Source organism: Galeopterus variegatus, unplaced genomic scaffold, assembly GCF_000696425.1.
Source record: "Galeopterus variegatus unplaced genomic scaffold, G_variegatus-3.0.2 Scaffold199, whole genome shotgun sequence".
Taxonomy (NCBI): domain Eukaryota; kingdom Metazoa; phylum Chordata; class Mammalia; order Dermoptera; family Cynocephalidae; genus Galeopterus; species Galeopterus variegatus.
The window spans coordinates 833,430-850,995 of NW_007726310.1; the positions used below are offsets into that span (position 1 = coordinate 833,430).

General features: G+C 37.2%; 1 protein-coding gene across 2 annotated transcripts in view; it reads left to right on the forward strand.

Moving 5' to 3' along the window:
• Positions 1-17,566, forward strand: part of MYH10 (myosin, heavy chain 10, non-muscle) — an 83,861-nt gene that overhangs the window by 47,637 nt on the left and 18,658 nt on the right. For both annotated transcript variants that reach the window (XM_008565465.1, XM_008565466.1), the window contains exons 7-8: positions 534-626; positions 16,690-16,753. In XM_008565465.1, the coding sequence (XP_008563687.1) occupies positions 534-626; positions 16,690-16,753 (157 nt within the window). The remainder of the gene's footprint in view (positions 1-533; positions 627-16,689; positions 16,754-17,566) is intronic.

The following is a 17,566-nucleotide window of genomic DNA, read 5'->3' on the forward strand; positions in this document are numbered from 1 at the left end:
ACCATGCCCTGTAGGTTGAGGTTTGGACATTTCCCTCTCTATACCTCTGAGATATTATGCAAAATTCCTTGAGAAAATGGAAAGTCTTATGCCAGTACAGTGATAATGATGAAATTAGCAGCCTTAAATCTTTCAAACAAGGCAGAATAAAAATGAACAAAAGTATAAATATTAACATGTTCTTAATTGAAGTGTCATGGCAAATTTCATTTCATGAAAAACCAGTTGGTTTGTCTTATTTTTGAAATTCTCTGCCTAATTTATGTGTCCTGTGCTTAAGTTTATCTTCTCTGTTTAGAATGTGTGACATTTTCTTCTCCTTGTGATCACTTTATAGATGCTAATTTTTTCCTTTAGCAGGGCCCATTTTCACAAGCAGGAATAAGAAGCCAACAACGATTGCTGGGTGGTAGACAGGATGAAAGAACTGAGGATAAGAGGCAGTTTTTTTTTCCCCCTGAGGAGTGGAGTAAAGACATTGGATTAACATCTCCTTTTATTTATGTGTGTGTGTTATGTGTGATGTCTTTCAGGGAGAACTTGAACGGCAGCTTTTACAAGCAAATCCAATTCTGGAATCATTTGGAAATGCAAAGACTGTGAAAAATGATAACTCATCTCGTTTTGTAAGTTTAAAAGCACCAGAGATTTTTAATTCTACATTTCTAGTTAAATGATTAAACAAGTGAATTACTTTTCTTCCTAGATTTTAATGAGAGGCTAATGATGTAGTATAGAACAGACTTGTCCTATAGAAATATAATACAAGTCAGGTGTGATTTTATTTTATTTATTTATTTTTATTGAATCATGATTGGCTATACGTATTTTGGGGATTCAATGCTGGCATATGTTGATCAAATCAATATTACTAGTATGTGTATTGTTACAAATTGTACTCATTCTTTATGCCTCTTGTCCAGTCTCTCCCTATCCTCCATTCCCTCCCCCCTCCCACCACTGGTTACCCTAGATTTCTTCTCTCCTTCTGAAAAAGTAATGGTTACTCTGTTGATTTGTTGGCTAGATGATCTGTCCAGTGCTGAGAGGTGTGTTCAGGTCCCCCAATATTATCATAGAGCAGATTCTTCATCTGTCACTCTGGAATGAGCTTTGTGGAGAGAGACATCCTCTTCTTTTCTTTGGTTTCTGCTGGTGACTCTCCTTGTGTCAATGCACTCCAGTGGCTGATGGACCATCTGTGTGGTGATTGTGGCGTCTAGCCACTTTCACAGCAGCTGTGGTTACTGTGGTGGCTGTGGTGGTCCACCACGTGGAGGTGATATTTTTGGCATGCTCTTTGGCACTGGTGGTGTGCTTTGTTGTCGTTGGGGTTGGTGGATCCAGATCCTGGCTGTATGCCTCAGGACTCCGGGCAGGCCCCAAGTGGCTGGCAGTGTGCCTGGTTGTGGGCGGTCAGAGGGTGGGGTGTCCAGTCCACAGCTCCATGCCTCAGTTCCCCTGGTGGGCCCTGAGGCACACTGATGATGTGTGTCGGCTGGAACTAATTTTTTGTCCTTTGCTTACTTCTAAAACTGGGGAACTTCCTGTGGGAACCAGTACTTGAGCTGTATGGTTGAGCTGCTTTGCTGCTGTTTCCTGAGGGAAGGCTATTTTGTGCAGCTAAGGGTTTAATGGTTAACCTTATAGGTACTTCTGGCTCTCCAGAGACCTGGTGCACCTGGGTCTTGTAGAAACTCTGATCTGGGCCTGAGTTTTTTCATCAAACTGCACCCCATGCAATTCTGCATTCCCAACCAGTCTCCTCTCAGTGGCCCTGTGCTGACTGGGAGAAAGGATTGGCTGTCCTTGCTGTGCCCCAGTGTTCTCCCAGTGGGCCTGTCTCCCCCACTGCCCGTGCTCCAAACACTTCCCATGGGATGGCCATGCACTGGTCCCTTGTGGTGACTCACCGGACTCTGAGTGGCTCCCTTTTTCAGTTGTTCTGGCTCCTTGCTCCTGCGTGGGTCCACGGAAACCTTACTAGTGGTCTTGCTGTCCTGGGGGCCACCGAGACCCTCTCCTCCCCTGCCGCCTCCAAGCAACTCCATCTGAAGGGCACAGCTGCGGCTTCTGCTGGTTCCTACTCCATGCACTCAGCAGCTCCAGCCTTAAAGCAGCTGCAGCCAGAAATGGTTGGCACAGTTTTTTCTTTCTCTCATTGTGGCTTCTCCCGCCTTCATGAACTCTGTAGGTCTCTCCTCCTCTTCCCCTGAGCTCCAGCGGCCCCAGCTTGGCTGATGTTACATTTTTATAGTTGTAAATTGGTTGATTTGTGGGAGAGAGTGATGCTGGAGACCATCTATTCTGCCATCTTGACCAGAACCCCCAGGTGTGATTTTAAATTTTCTTGTAAAAAAGAAATAAAAAGATAATGTGAAAGTAATTTCAGTTACATTTTATGATATAGAAATGTATATATATATTATTGTATGTATACGTAATTATTGTATTAGTCTGTGTTGCTTATAACAAACTACACAGAACTGGCCGATTTATAAAGAAAACAAAATTTATTTGCTTTCAGTTTCTGAGGCTGGGAAGTCCAAAGTCCATCTGGTGGTGGTGACAGCGACCTAGGCGTCTCACATTGCAAGATGGTGGAAGCAGAGAGAGCAGAGAGAGAGAAAGAGAGGCTCTCCTCTTTTAAAGCCCTCCGAATCTCTCCCCTGACCACCATTATTAATCCATTCACTACTGCACGATCCTACAATCTAATCACCTATTCGAGGCTCCACCTTTCAATGACCATAAGAGGATTTCCCACCCTCTTAACAATCACAGTGGGGGCTAAGTTTCTAATACATAAAACTTGAGGGACACAATTCAAGTTACCGGGAGTTTTGAGGAGACATAATTTAATCCACTACAATTACATGTGGGATTGGTGTGGAGATTAAATGATGTGCATGTTGAGTACTTAGCATAGCACTAGGCATAGAAAATACTCAAGTGAGGTTGGTATTAGATGTAGTACATGGTCTTTTTCATGTCCTGCCATCTCTATGGGACATGGACTTCAGAATAATTTGTCACTACTGTCACTTCTCTTTAAAAATTATTCTTAGCTGTTCATCTGTTTTAATTCCTGAAAGCTTTACTTTCCCCCACAGTTTGACTAGCTATAACAGTTGCCTGAGTGTATTAACCTCAGTAATAGCCAGACCAATATTTTTTCCAGGACACTGCCCCTCCCGACAATGGCTGCTCACAATCGACACCGTACTGGCAAATTCTCTCTAAACCTGTGTTCGACAAAATGGGCATTCCTTCAGTAAATCTTTTGCCCTGGATTATAGTCATCAAATTTCAATAACCCTTTCCATAGTCAGATTAGCGAGGAACTTCAGCATTCAGTTATTTCTACTTAAGTTGTTGAAATTAATTCTACTATGAAGTATTGGTGAAAGTCAAGAAGGCTAGGATAAAAAAGGTTTCAATTCTAATGATTCCTTGATGGATAATTTTGGGGACTCTAGTATCATTGTGGCATGCTTTTTAAACTGGGAATATAACGTCAGGGTCTGCGTGTTAATTTTCTGATGGCATGGTTTCTGTGATTAATGAAGAGACTAGATTGAGGATCACAGGGGACACAGTAAACACAAAGGTAGCCAGAAAAGCCAGTTTATTAGTTTGCTAGGGCTGCCAGAACAAAGTACCATAGGCCAGGTGGCTTAAACAACAGAAATTTATTTTCCAGCAATTCCAGAGGCTCGCAGTCTGGGATCAAGGTGTTGGCAGGGTTGGTTTCTTCTGAGGCCCCTCTCCTTGGCTTGTGGATGATTGTCTTCTCCCTGCATCTTCACATGGTTGTCCCTCTGTGTGTCTGTGTCCTAATCTCTTTTTCTTCTAAGGACATCAGTTATATTGAAGTAGGGCTCACTCTAATGACATAATTTTAACTAACAATTATTTCTTTAAAGACCCTGTCCCCAAATATAGTCACATCCTGAGGTACTGGGGGTTACAACTTCAACATATGAATTTGGGGGGGGACACAGTTCAGCCCATAACAGCCTCAGAAGTAGTTTAAGTGGCTTTCCAAGTTATATAAGAAATAGGGATCTATTTGCTTGGAATATTATTTATTTATAGTAAGAAAAAATTTGAAGATTCAATCATCCCAAGTTCATTTAGTAATTATTTTAGCTTTTTATGTACAAAGTTGGGTAAAAAATATGCCTTTTTCAGTAGGAAGCATGCCTGTGACTTCTGGATTTATAAAAGATTTCAGGAAACTGAGCTTCTTTTAGAGTTTCTATCATTCCCCTGGAATATCCCCACTGAGCCTGAGCCACAATTAAATCCTCACTTCTTCCTACTGAAAAACCCTATGTTTAGTGGCTATATCATGGGACAGAAGAAACAGTTAGCTACCAGCTTTGGTATGTGAATCTCCATGAAGATTTTCAAGGACTTCTTCATGGAAAACCCTTTATTTTACCACGTAAATCAAGTTACCTTAAATGAAGAAATCTATTCTTATTTCCCCACCACCACACTCTCAATTCAGGTGAAACAGTTTTGTGCACAGTTGTATCATTTTTGCCTCGAAAAGATAAATCACCACTAAGCCATCATTTGTGTCCTTTGATAAAGAATGTAGTGATTCTTTTAACTACATGGGAAGGATTTATCTACCTGCCAGGGTGTGTTTCCACTCATTACTTTTGTTTGGGACAGATAAAAGTATAATTCTGTATTAGTTATCTATTGCTACATAACAAATTACCCTAAAACCTAGTGGCTTATTAACACATTTATCATCTCAGTTTCTGTGTGTCAGAAATTCAGAAGCATTTTAGTTGGGTGGTTCTGGCTCAGGGTCTCTCTAAGGTTGTTGATAGAGCTGCAGTCATCTGAAGGCCTGATGGAGACTGGAGGATCTTCCAAGATCACATAGGTAGCTTTTGGCAAGAGGCCTCGATTCCTCATCTCCTAGGCCTCTCTGTGCAGCTGCTTGAGTGTCCTCATGACATGGCAGCTGGCTTATCCCAGAGTGGGTGACCCAGGAGAGCAAGACAGAAGCTAAACAGGGTCTTTTTGACCCTGCCCTGGAAGTCACATATCATCCTTCTGTTGCATTCTATCGGCCAGGCAAACCAACCCTGACACTGTGTGGGAGGGGACTACAAAGGTGTGAACACCAGAGGTGGGGATCATTGAGGCCATCTTGGAGGCTAGCTACCATGAATCCTTAGAGGGACTTCCATAATGACATAGGTATGGTTATAATCTGTAACTGGTATTACTCTAGATCAGTGGTTCTTGATTCCAGGGCTCCCCAGGGGCCTTTGGCAGTGTCTGGAGGCATTTTGATTGTTCAGCTGAGGGGCTGGGTAGTGGTGTGCTCCTGGCATGTAGTGGGTAGAGGCCAGGGATGCTGCTAAATATCCTGCAATGCACAGGACAGCCCCAACAATGGAGATTTACCCAGCCAAAAAATGTCAGTTATGCTGAGGTTAAGTAACCCTGCTTTAGATTGTTCCTTCAAATTATAGTCTGAACCAAGGTAATCACTTCCTGAAATTTATTTGCAGAGTAAATGCTTGTTCTTTATATATCCTATTGCAAAAAGTTGATTTGAATAATTCTGGTGGGAACCTGCTTTACATTCCACTGGTAGGATTTCTTAGATTGTTTTCTAGCCTCCTTGAAGCAGCTCATAGGAAAGGAGCAAAAATCAGACATCTTATCTAAATGCTCACCAAATCCTATTTCAGCTGAGGTATCACCTTCTAAAGTGCTTGTATTATATAATAACCTCGGTCTAATATATTAAGTACACTTGGTCTAATGTATTAAAAGCTGATCTTTTATAGGAAAAAGATTTTTGATTAAGGCAGTGTTCTTAGAAATAGTTATTTGTTCAACCTAGAAACAAAGTTATCTTCAAATTGTTGACTTTGGGCTTTAATTCTTAGAAAGCCAACTTTTATGATATGTATAACTTTTTTTATTAATAGTTTAATAGGGGGCCGGCCCAGTGGCGCACTGGATAGTGCGCCGCTTGGGAAGTGCGGCGGCGCTCCCGCCCGAGGGTTTGGATCCCACATACAGACCGGTTCCCGCTCACTGGCTGAGTGAGGCACGGGAGCAACACCGAGGGTTGCAATCCCGTTGCCGGTCCCCGGTCCAGTACGGGGGCAACACTGAGGGTTGCGATTCGTTGCCAGACACGGAAAAAGACAAAAGACAAAAAAAAAAAAATAGTTTAATAGATGTCTACTATTATCATAAAGTGATAACTACACAATACTAAAACAAGTAGTTGATTTTAGTAGTTCCATAAAAAATAAGTAGTTCCATTGATTGAATAATGTTCGGTTAAATTATACCTTTAGTATTTCTCTATAGGTGTTGCCAACACTTTGGTTCTGGGTGGTTTTAAAGTAACCAGTGTTGACACATTTTTTAATTCAATTTTACGTAATTTTGATTTGTGATTTGCTTTGCAGTTCAGTTAATTATTAAGCACCTGTTGTTTGCCAGACACTATGCTGCTTAATATCTCTATTTAGATATCTAATAGATTTTTCAAATTTAGTGTATTCCAAATGGAAATTTCTTTTCCTTTAAACATTTATTCCTTTATATCTTATGCCAAGAAATAGTACCGTCAAATTACCCAGTTTCTTAAGCTTAAAACAAAATAAAAACAACAGCAAAAACCTAGGAAAACTAAATAACTAGGAATTGTTCTTAATTTGTCCATTTTCTCATGGCCATGTCCAGGCCAACAGTGAATCCAGTGGTTAAACTTTCAGAATGTGTTTCAAATCTGTCCACATTTCTCCTCCCTTTCCTAAATACCTAGTTTCAAACCCTATCTGAGTAGGTTTCCCCTATTATTCTCTATCACCGTGTCTTTTTTATTTCCCTCATAGCACTTATCATAGTCTGCAGCTGATTACAGAGCTTATTTATGATCCCACCTATGAGGATGTAAGGTCTTTGACAGCAGTAGGGACTTTGCCTTGTTCTCCTCTGTGTCCTTAGTTCCTTTCATTGTGCCTCGCACATGTACATATATAGTAGGAGTGTTTATGGGATTCATTTAGTTAAAATGTGACTGCCTACTAAGTGCCAGACACTCTTCTAGACCCTGGGAATATATCCGTGGACCAAACTAAAGTCCCTACCCTTGCAGAGCTCACTTTCCCTTGGGTTTTAACTTTAACATCTTCAATGATATGCCATGATGTACAGTTGAGCTCAGTGAAAGTATTGCACATGCTAGACACTCTGAGATGTGCAAGCTCCACTTTTGGAAGTGTGGGTAGAAGATGTGGGGGAGCAGTGGCTGCGTGGACAGGCCAGACCTTGGGTGGGGATTGGTGTCAGACTGAAAGAGTAATGTGCTGTTACAAAATGAGTTGTGTGAAATTTCACACGGTCATTATTGACAAGCCACATGCTTACAGTGAACATACTTGAAACTATAAACTCCATAAGCTTTAAGAATCCATTTGGTTCCACTTCTTTGATCTGATATAGACGGCTAATTTCCTGAAGAATATCTTTTCTCTCAAAGATACTAGCATATGGTTTGTATTAAAGGGGGATTCTTTAGAAGAACATTACCCTTATGAAAATAATCATTCACAGTTAGTCCAGTTCTCTGTTTATGGAGAAATAAAATGCATTCCAGATGGAGGAGATTTATGTAAAATGAATCTCTCATAATGAAACTTTAGAAACAGGGACTTCAATTTTCAAAATGATTGTTTGAATCAGCAGATACATCTTCCCTCAGAAAGTTTTAGTAAGAATCACTTTCTCTATTTGGGCAAATCCCTTTTTCTTTTTTGTCTTTTGCAAACGAATGTAAGCCAGTTTGGCAATTCCCAACTATTTTGTACCGTTGGCACATAATAGTCCTCCAATAGTTAGAGCTGAGTAATGGCTCTAGGTATCCTCCCTACAATTGGCTACCAGATTACAGTGAAAGCAAGTCAGAATTCTGCACCCTTACATGTATTGATTAGCAAGCAGGCACTAAAAACAGTTTTGTAAGTTGCATGCAGCTGGGCTCCGTCAGTCTAAGCACTCTGCCCAAACCTTTCACTGAAAGATTTATTGAGGCAAATGTGACAATTTCAGAGGCAGAATATGGTCTACACCAGATAAGCAGCATCTTCCAGATCAGTGGCTGTACACAACCACATTAGAGCCAAACCTTAGCATTCCCAACCATGCAGCCTCCTGGGCTTGTTAGGGTCTTGACACCTCGTTCACACCAGAGTGCGGAGGGTCTGTATATTTCTAATCAGTCCATGTCTCTTACTGCTACTCATTCTACCCTAGTAATTTCTGGTATCTATTATCCTGAGTAACAAGGCCACTTAGTTCACATGAAAATTCATTCTACTAATAACAAAGCTTCTGGTAGTTTGGTGATTAAGATAGCTGAAGCATTTGAGGTACCCATCTGGTCTTTGGATTAAATGCTAGCTAATTACTCTTAGAGTGGGTTTTCTCATTTAGAGCAAGTAGCTGCTTCCAGAGTAGAGATTGAGACTAAACTAACACACATACATAGCACCCTATCTATGCTGAAGTATTTAAAAGTAATTTACAGACCATGTAACAACTTTAAATACCATTGTTATCAAAGCATGAAATAAACCTGCATTGACCCCATATTAATTTGCTAAATAATAATTAATTGTAGTTTAATTGCTACAGATAAGTAAACAAGTTAATTTTCTTATTTTCTTTATAGTATCAAAATTTCCAAGTTGTCCTGTTGCATCTTTTAAGTGAAATTATTCACATAGGAAAGAGAATTCTAGTTGCCTTTGCCGTTCAGAATTCCTGCAATGTGTAGTCTCAGTTTTCTATGGATTGATACACGTGCATGGCATCAAAATGCATAACTCTGTAATTAATACATAATGTACTTGTCATATTTTTGGCTTTTTCTTTCTTTTTCTTTTTGCTGGTGATATTCTGGTTGAATACGCTAAGAACAATAATCTGACCTATGTGCAAATCAAATATGGAGTGAGCATTTTTAGCACAGATTTCTTCATATAATGTTTAAAAGATAGAAGACTCACTTAAAACTCTCTACTTGTTTTCCACTTTAGTCTAGATTTGTGTTTCAATAGAAATGTTAGTTCTGAAAGAATATTTCTTACCTATGTGAGGAGAAAGCTTTTTAACTTAAAATTTTATTCTCTCCCCTTGCCTCACCCCCACAGAAGAAAGAAAAGTCTTCTTATCCGTACAGGTAGTTGACTGGCTAACACTGAAATTGTATCATATCGCATGGTCTGCTTCTTACCTAATTTGCCAGGATGTTCAACATTAAGGGGAGTGTTTAAATCCTAGATTACTTGGGGATATTTTTTATGTTTAGTAAAACATTTTTTTTTTTGGTTCCGAAATTTTGCTTTATCATGTCAAATTGCCTGGCTGTATCTTGTAAAATATCAGAACGTGAATGTCATTTAGCTAAGAGAGTTGATAATTTTCAACTTTATAAGGTTTTTGTACTGTTAAAGTGTTTTAGTACAAGGGTACTTCAAAAAGTTCATGAAAAAATAGAATTAAAAGGTAATATGAATCTTTCCATGAATTTTTTTTTTTTTTTTTTTTTTTAAAGATGACCGGTAAGGGGATCTTAACCCTTGCTTGGTGTTGTCAGCACCACGCTCAGCCAGTGAGCGAACCGGCCATCCCTATATGGGATCCGAACCCGGGGCCTTGGTGTTATTAGCACCACACTCTCCCGAGTGAGCCACGGGCTGGCCCCTTTCCATGAACTTTTTGAAGACCCTTGTAGAATAAGCTTTCCCTTATAATCAGGAGTTATTACTTACTGTATATATTGTTTTGAGAGATACTAGTTTTGGGAGGGTACGTAGAGAAGAAGCAGGGGCAGGAGACACCCAAATTCACCCTACACTGCATCCCTACACTTCAGGCCTCTGCAGCCCCATCTCTTTCCTCATTGTATCTCCTTGCATTACTCTTCCCGTGGCCCTTTTCATGTAGCGAAAAGGTATTTCCCTGGCACTCTGTAATGGCTAGAGCAACTGTGGGCCCCAGTTATGAAAAGGAAATTTGGCTAGGGAACTGATGACGAAATGAGACTATTGCTTGTTGGTGACTTTGCTTATTTATCCATGTTGACTACATATCTAAATTATTTTGGAACCTTTCCATATAGGTTACCTGTTCAGGAGGCACAAACCTTAATTTTCCTCTATTTTTCCTTTGAACCTAATGTCTTTTCCTATTTTATAATCTCCTATGAAGTAAGAGAAAAATAATATTATTAAATATAAAATGGATAATGTTTAAGTTTAGATTTCAAAGTTAGAGTTGAAAGTTATCTGCATAATAACTTTTCTCTTATTGCCCAAATAATTTCTTTTGTTTGATGACTTTTGAACTTCTAATTTATCTGACATAGTAAAGCAAAAGGAATAGGAAAGAGTATAAGGAGTTGAAAGCTTAAACATCATGGTGACACATACTTAATAAAGAAGTTAAACAGACATGTTGATGAAAGCTAAAAATTTGTATTATTGGATATAATGAATTTTTTAAGTGAAATATTTTCTTAAGAAAGAAATAAGTGATACCATATGATTTTGATTAACCTTTCTGCAGTGTTAAAATTAGAAGTTTGAGAAAGTATTCGTTTGGGCAGTTATGTTGGCAATGTGTCCTTTGTAACTTTGGAATAATAACATTGTCTTTTCACTGCTGTCTCTTAAAATAGCAATTTTTTATTAAACCAATAAGATATTATATAGATAACACAGCTGTTAAAAATTTATAAAGAATTTTAATGCCAGTATAACATCAGGACCCAATTTTAGTTTTCAGTTTTCTTTTTTGAACAGTTCTAACTAGTCGTAAGGACTGATAGTTTTTATTCTTCCTTAGGGGTCTTCCAAAAAACAAAGACAAAATTTACTTGTTTTTAAAATAGAATAAAATGTATTATCTCAGAATAAAATGTATTATCTCTTGTAATTACCATATGGATTCACTGAACTATTTTATAAATCTAAGATACATTGTGGAATATTAGTGATCTTATTTTTCCTATATCTTGAAACATTTTGCTATTTTATCACCCTGGTTCATCGATGGATTCACTGAACTATTTTATAAATCTAAGATACATTGTGGAATATTAGTGATCTTATTTATCCTATATCTTGAAACATTTTGCTATTTTATCACCCTAGAAATTGGTTCATCACCTTAGGGGTCTTCCAAAAAACAAAGACAAAATTTACTTGTTTTTAAAATAGAATAAAATGTATTATCTCAGAATAAAATGTATTATCTCTTGTAATTACCATATGGATTCACTGAACTATTTTATAAATCTAAGATACATTGTGGAATATTAGTGATCTTATTTTTCCTATATCTTGAAACATTTTGCTATTTTATCACCCTGGTTCATCGTTATTCATCATTTATTCCTAACTATGCTAAATAAAGATTAAAATAATAAGAATAATAGAATTGCCTAGAAGGATGCTACAATAACTACTTGCTTATTTTATGTCCCAAAATATTGTATTATCTTTCCAGAAGGTACAAAATAAGACTAAAGACATCATCTTTGTAGTCTACTTTTAGCTTTCTGTGAACACAGTTGAAAAATCAGAAGTTTTCATTTTCTACCCATAATGGCAAGGAAGTGAAATTTGACAAAGGAAAATATTGGACAAATCAGAAGATGAATGCAAAGAGGCAGATAACAGTGTAGACTTTAAAGGTGGTGGTGAAATCAGCAAAATCTCTGATTGAATCTTCAGATGATAGCCTACAATTTTCTCAAATAATAATATATATTTCCAAAGACAGAAAGGAAACATGGCATTAGCATCCAATTAGTTATTCACTAGGAAGGACTTCCTTATTCAATATCTTGCAACAAGAATTCTAGACCACCTATTTTGCTAAAAGGATGTGTGACAGTATTTTTTCATCTTATATGACGTTGTATACCAAAATGTATTTTATTACATGGTTCATAAGTGGACAAATGCTGAAGGCAGGTGTGTATATGAAAGTTATTAGAAGGAAATAGATGATGTAGAAATGAAAAAATTCACTGGATTGACCATTCTAATTGGTGCTTGTAAATCTAAAAATGAAAATGTTTTACAATGACAAACTCTCTTTAACAAAATAACAGCTGTCAAAGGTTTTAAATATTCAAATATTGCATTCTGACAATGCAAGGCAATAGTATTTGAGAACCTATTGGCAGAAGAGAGAAAAGATGCCTATAGTTGCTACTTTGAATAACTGTTAGCCTAGAATGTTGTATGTTGTATCTCTTAAAAATATTGGACATAGTTTTCCTTACAACTTAGAAGGTGAAATCCGATTGCAGTGTTTCAAAGACTTTACTACTACTACTCTTTGTAGTAGTTATACTTCAAGACAACTTAAAAATAAGCACAGAACCTCTCTTTAAATTACTATTGAGCTTGAAGTAACTAATATACTTGACCAACTGTAAGACTGCTCAGCTCAGATGGCACTATTTCTGTGAAGCCTTCTCTCCTTCCTCTGTGTTCTGTGGCACCTCTCAGCTCTGTGTGGAAGCACACATACCACATTATTGTCCAGGTGTTGAAAGAGTTCTGCTTAAGTTTGGGATGGGGAGGGGCATTATTAGGTCAGCATCTCTCAAGGCCCTAATTATATTATTTGTGTAAAGTGGTTATTTGTTTAATGTAGTATTTATATGATGTCATATAAATAAATGCAGTATTTATATGGTGCAGTATTTATATGGTGTAGTGGTTATTTGTTTAATGTAGTATTTATATGATGTCATATAAATAAATGCAGTATTTATATGGTGTAGTATTTCTATGAAGAGCCTGTCCCACAAAGAAGGAAAATTTTTCTCCCATTTAAGAAAAAATCCAAACAAAACTTTCTGTTCCACCCATAAAACAAAACTAACCAAACAAGCAAACAAATTGTCATTTTTATTATGTGACTTAATTAACAAGTGGTCTACAGAAGAAAAATACTAATTGCTCACTACTGATAGTCAAGCAGCCTTGGAATAATGGATTTGTATAGTAGTCTCCAGTGGAATTTAAATCATTACCTCGTTAAGTTTGGTGACATAAGACCAACATCTAGGCTGGAGGGCATTGCAGGTGTTGGTGACTGATACTATCCTAATTGCCAGGGAAGTCCCAATTTCATGTACTCTGTTTTGTTGTTCACACACTCACTCATATTCATGAGACCCGTATGCAGAGTATTTGCCGTTTCACTGTTTGTTTTGATAGTGTATTATGTAGAGTGAGTGGCTTTTTGTACATGACTGCGTAAGAGTTGGTAAGAGTCTATTTGTCACAAAATGCCTTTGCTTCCTGCAGTAATCATGCTTATATCTCCCACCGTTGAACACTTTGGGGTTTAGTGGCATCAGGAGTAGACTTAATGAAATGCACATTTGTTATATGATGGCATGGTACCTGGGGTGTATCAATCGTGCCATGCATTTCTTAGCACAGAGCAGGACTTTTAGATAACATGAAATAGAATATGTATATTCTGGTGGGGGCAAAGGTAGAAGGACACTTGGAAATGATGAAGGAGAAGCAAGAGGAGTGGTAAAGGAGCTCCTAGATATATACTTAAGACAGAACTTACTTGTGTAAACTGATGATGGTTTGTTCTTCCTCAAGAAGGAAATCAGTATTATTCACAGCGATTTCCCCCCCAAGTTCTGCACATAAATTCTATTTTCATCTTGTTTGCCTGGTTTAGTTTGGGTTTTTTTAAATGGGGAAATTGGGTTAGTTCTCAATGAATGCTCACGATAGTTAGCAAAAATATAATGGATTATTGATTTTAAGAAATGATTCCTTTTTTTCTTTTTTAAAAATCAATTATTGAAGTTTAATTTATATACAATAAAATGTAGTTCAAAAATTTCTGTGGTACCATCCCCAAACTGACTACTCATTTTTTCTACTTAAGGTAAATATTTACAAACTGAAAAAGATAATGCTTTGGAAAGGTGAGAGGGGCCCTAAGGTAGGAGGTAAAAGAATGGGCATACTGACATGTAAATAGAAGAATGTAAATCTAACAGTTTTCACTTTAATAAGGAAGGAACATGTTTAATTTAGTATGTTTATAGTAAATATAAGGAATAGATGCTGAATTGTGTGTGTGTGTGTGTAAATTTTTTTTGGGGGGGGGGTTGCTGGCCAGTATGGGGATCCGAACCTGTGATGTTGTAAGGTTGCACTCTAATTGAATTATATTTTTTAAATTGGCATTTATCTTGGAGGCCCTACGATCTCTCCTGTAATTGTTTTTCAAATTTTTTGCACATGATGGAATTTACTGAAAAGTGTACATTTCAATGAGTTTAGACAAATGTATGTGGTATAGCTAGCACCGTGATCTAGAGATAGAATACTTCCCTTACTCCAGAAGGCTTCTTTTTGCCCTTATTTTACCCTGAAACCACTGATTTTTTTCTGTCCCTATAGTTTTGTTTTCACTGCAGTGTCAAGTAAATGGAATCATATGATACAGTAGTGTTTCACATCTAGCTTTTTTCACACAGCATAATGCTTTTTAGGTCCATCTATGTTGTTGGGTGTATCACTGGTTCCTTTTCATTGCTCAGTAGTATTCCATTGTATATATAGTATTCCATTGTATAAATATAACACAGTTTCTTTATCCATTCACCAGTTGGTGGACATTTAGGTTGTTTCCAGTTTGGGGCTACTAAGAATAAAGTGGCTATGAACGTTCATGTGCAAGTCTGTGTAGACATGTGCATTTATTTCTCTTGGGTTACTGCCTAGAAGTGGGATTGCTAGATCATACATGGTAACTCTGTGTTCAATTTTATAAGAAACTGGCATACTGTTTTCTCGAGTGGCTATACCGTTTTGCATTCTCACAAGGATTGTGTGACAGTTCTACTTGTTCTGTATCCTTGCTGGTCTTTCTTAAGTAGCCATTCTACTGGGTATGTTAGTGGTAGATCATTGTGGCTGTTTTAATTTGGATTTTCCTAATAACTAATGATATTGAGCATCTTTTCATATACTTATTGACCATTCATTTATCTTCTTTGATCAAATGTCTGTTCACATCTTTTACCCAATTTTTTACTGGGTTGTTTGTCTTACTGTTGAGTTGTAAGAGTTCTTTATATATTCTGAGAAGAAGTCCTTTCTCATATGTGTGTTTGCAAATATTCTCTACCAGTCTGTGGCTTCTGTTTTTATTTTCTGTGTGGTGTCTTTTGAAGAACAGAGGTTTGGTAAAATCTAATTTATCAATTTTTTTATTTTATGGTTCATGCTTTTTACATTTTATCTAAGAAATCCTGTCTAACTTAAGGTCATAAGATTTTTTCCTGCTTTCTTTGAGAACTTTTACAGTTCTAAACTATATATTTAGGTCTATGATCTGTTTTGAGTTAATTTTTATATATGGTGGGAGGTAAGGTCCTATGTTCTTTATATTTTGGGGTTTTTTGCATATTTTTCAAGCACCATTTATTGTAAAGACTGTCCTTTTCCTATTAAATTACCTTGGCACCTTTATTAAAAATCACAGTTTCCCACACCAGCCAGCCACCCCCCTCCCCCAAAAAAATCAGTTGACCTTACATGCGTGGTCTATTTCTGGACTTTATTCTGTTCTGTTTATCTGTATCTCTACCCTTATACCCATACCACACTATCCTAATAAATTTATAGCTCTTTGAAATTGAGTCATGTGAATCCTCCAGCTCTGTGGTCCTTTTTCTCAAAATTATTGTAACTATTCTAGGTCCTTTCCATTTCCCAATAAATTTTAGAATCAGCTTATCAGTTTCCTCAAAGGAAGCTCTCTATTTGTGTGATGAATAATAGTAGCATGTTACTAGTATCAGTTCTTAGCAGTCCTAGAATAAGCCATTCTTAATCATAGTTTGTTTCTTTGTTTTGCAAAGTGTTTAATTTGGCCTTTTCTATCTATATTTATAAGTAAGATTTAACCATATTTGCTTTTATTTTGCTTTCCCTTCTTTGTGCCCTCTTTACCAGTTTTGATACTCAATGTTATGATAACTTTATAAAGTGAATTTTGAAACAATCACTATTTTCTCTTTTCCTAAAACCATTATATAGTAAGGTAATCAAATATTCCTTAGAAGTTCATAAAACTGTTTCATAAAATCAGTCCAGCCTTTTTAAAGAAGTAATTCTGTTTCATTATTTTTTATGTTTATGGTCTGTTCAAGTTTCTCTTACCTTTTCTTGAGTGGATTTCTATTTTCCTAGGAAGTCATCTATATCATTCAGATTTTCAAATCTGTCAGTATAGGGCTGGATGTAGTGTTCCTATAAAGATCTCTCATATCTCAGATTATTTAGAAAAGCTTTTTAAAAATTCTAAATGACTGGGGTTTTATTTTCCTTTTGCTAATAATTTCTAATTTTATTATATTGTAGTCCAGGAAGTTAGCCTGTCCTATTTCTTACTTCCTTGAATTTGTTGAAGCTTTTCTTTCTTTCTATTTTAGGCAATATATAAGATCCGTTTTTGTAACCAATTCATGGATGTTTGACAGGATGTATGTTGTCCTATTATTTTATTGTAATGTCTGATCCTCTGTGTTCTTATTTACTTTCAATTTTCTCTTTTTATTTTTTTTAGGGCAAGTTTATTCGGATCAACTTTGACGTAACTGGCTATATTGTTGGGGCCAATATTGAAACATGTATCCTTTTTTATAAATTGCGTGATCCAAAATAATGATTTAGGCTTCCTACAACCTCGTGGCAACTCTCTGTGATATCACTCCCATTATCCAGAGACACTGTGACTTTTCAGCTACTGAATATTAACTCCAAAGTGTGTTTTGTTGTTGATGTTGTGTTTTTAAAACCAGGCCATCACCTACTGATATGGCTGGGAAGTAGACAGTCCTACACTGTGTGTGTGGCATGGGACATTCAGATGAATGTTGCATGCAACTGCTCTTCTGCTGTTGTGGTGTTGGTGCATTTTCTACCATCTACTTCTTTTTTTTTTTTTTTTGTCCTTTTTGAGACCGGCCGTGCTCAGCCAGTGAGCGCTGTGAGCGCACCGGTCATCCCTATATAGGATCCGAACCCGTGGGGTGGGGGGAGCACTGCTGCGCTCCCAGCGCTGCACTCTCCCGAGTGCGCCACGGGCTCGGCCCCTACCATCTACTTCTGATATTAGCAGGACGAGCATGTACTCTTTGAAATAAGCCATATAAAACTGCAGAGTTAAAGTAGTTTCAGTTAGTGTTAGGTAGAATAAAGCTAGAGGAAAAAATAAGATGTAATATACATAGACTAGTCCTAAGAAATGTCACATGCATAGAATGACCTTAAGAAATGAGAAGTATATATAAAGCAAGTTTGATTAGTGATATAGTAAAATAGAAATGATTCTAAATGATAGTGTCAGTTAGAAAGGGATACAGATGACAATTCGCTGATACTTGTTAGAATAATCTCCAGTGATAAAAATATACCTGAGAGATAGATCAAAATTTTCCTGT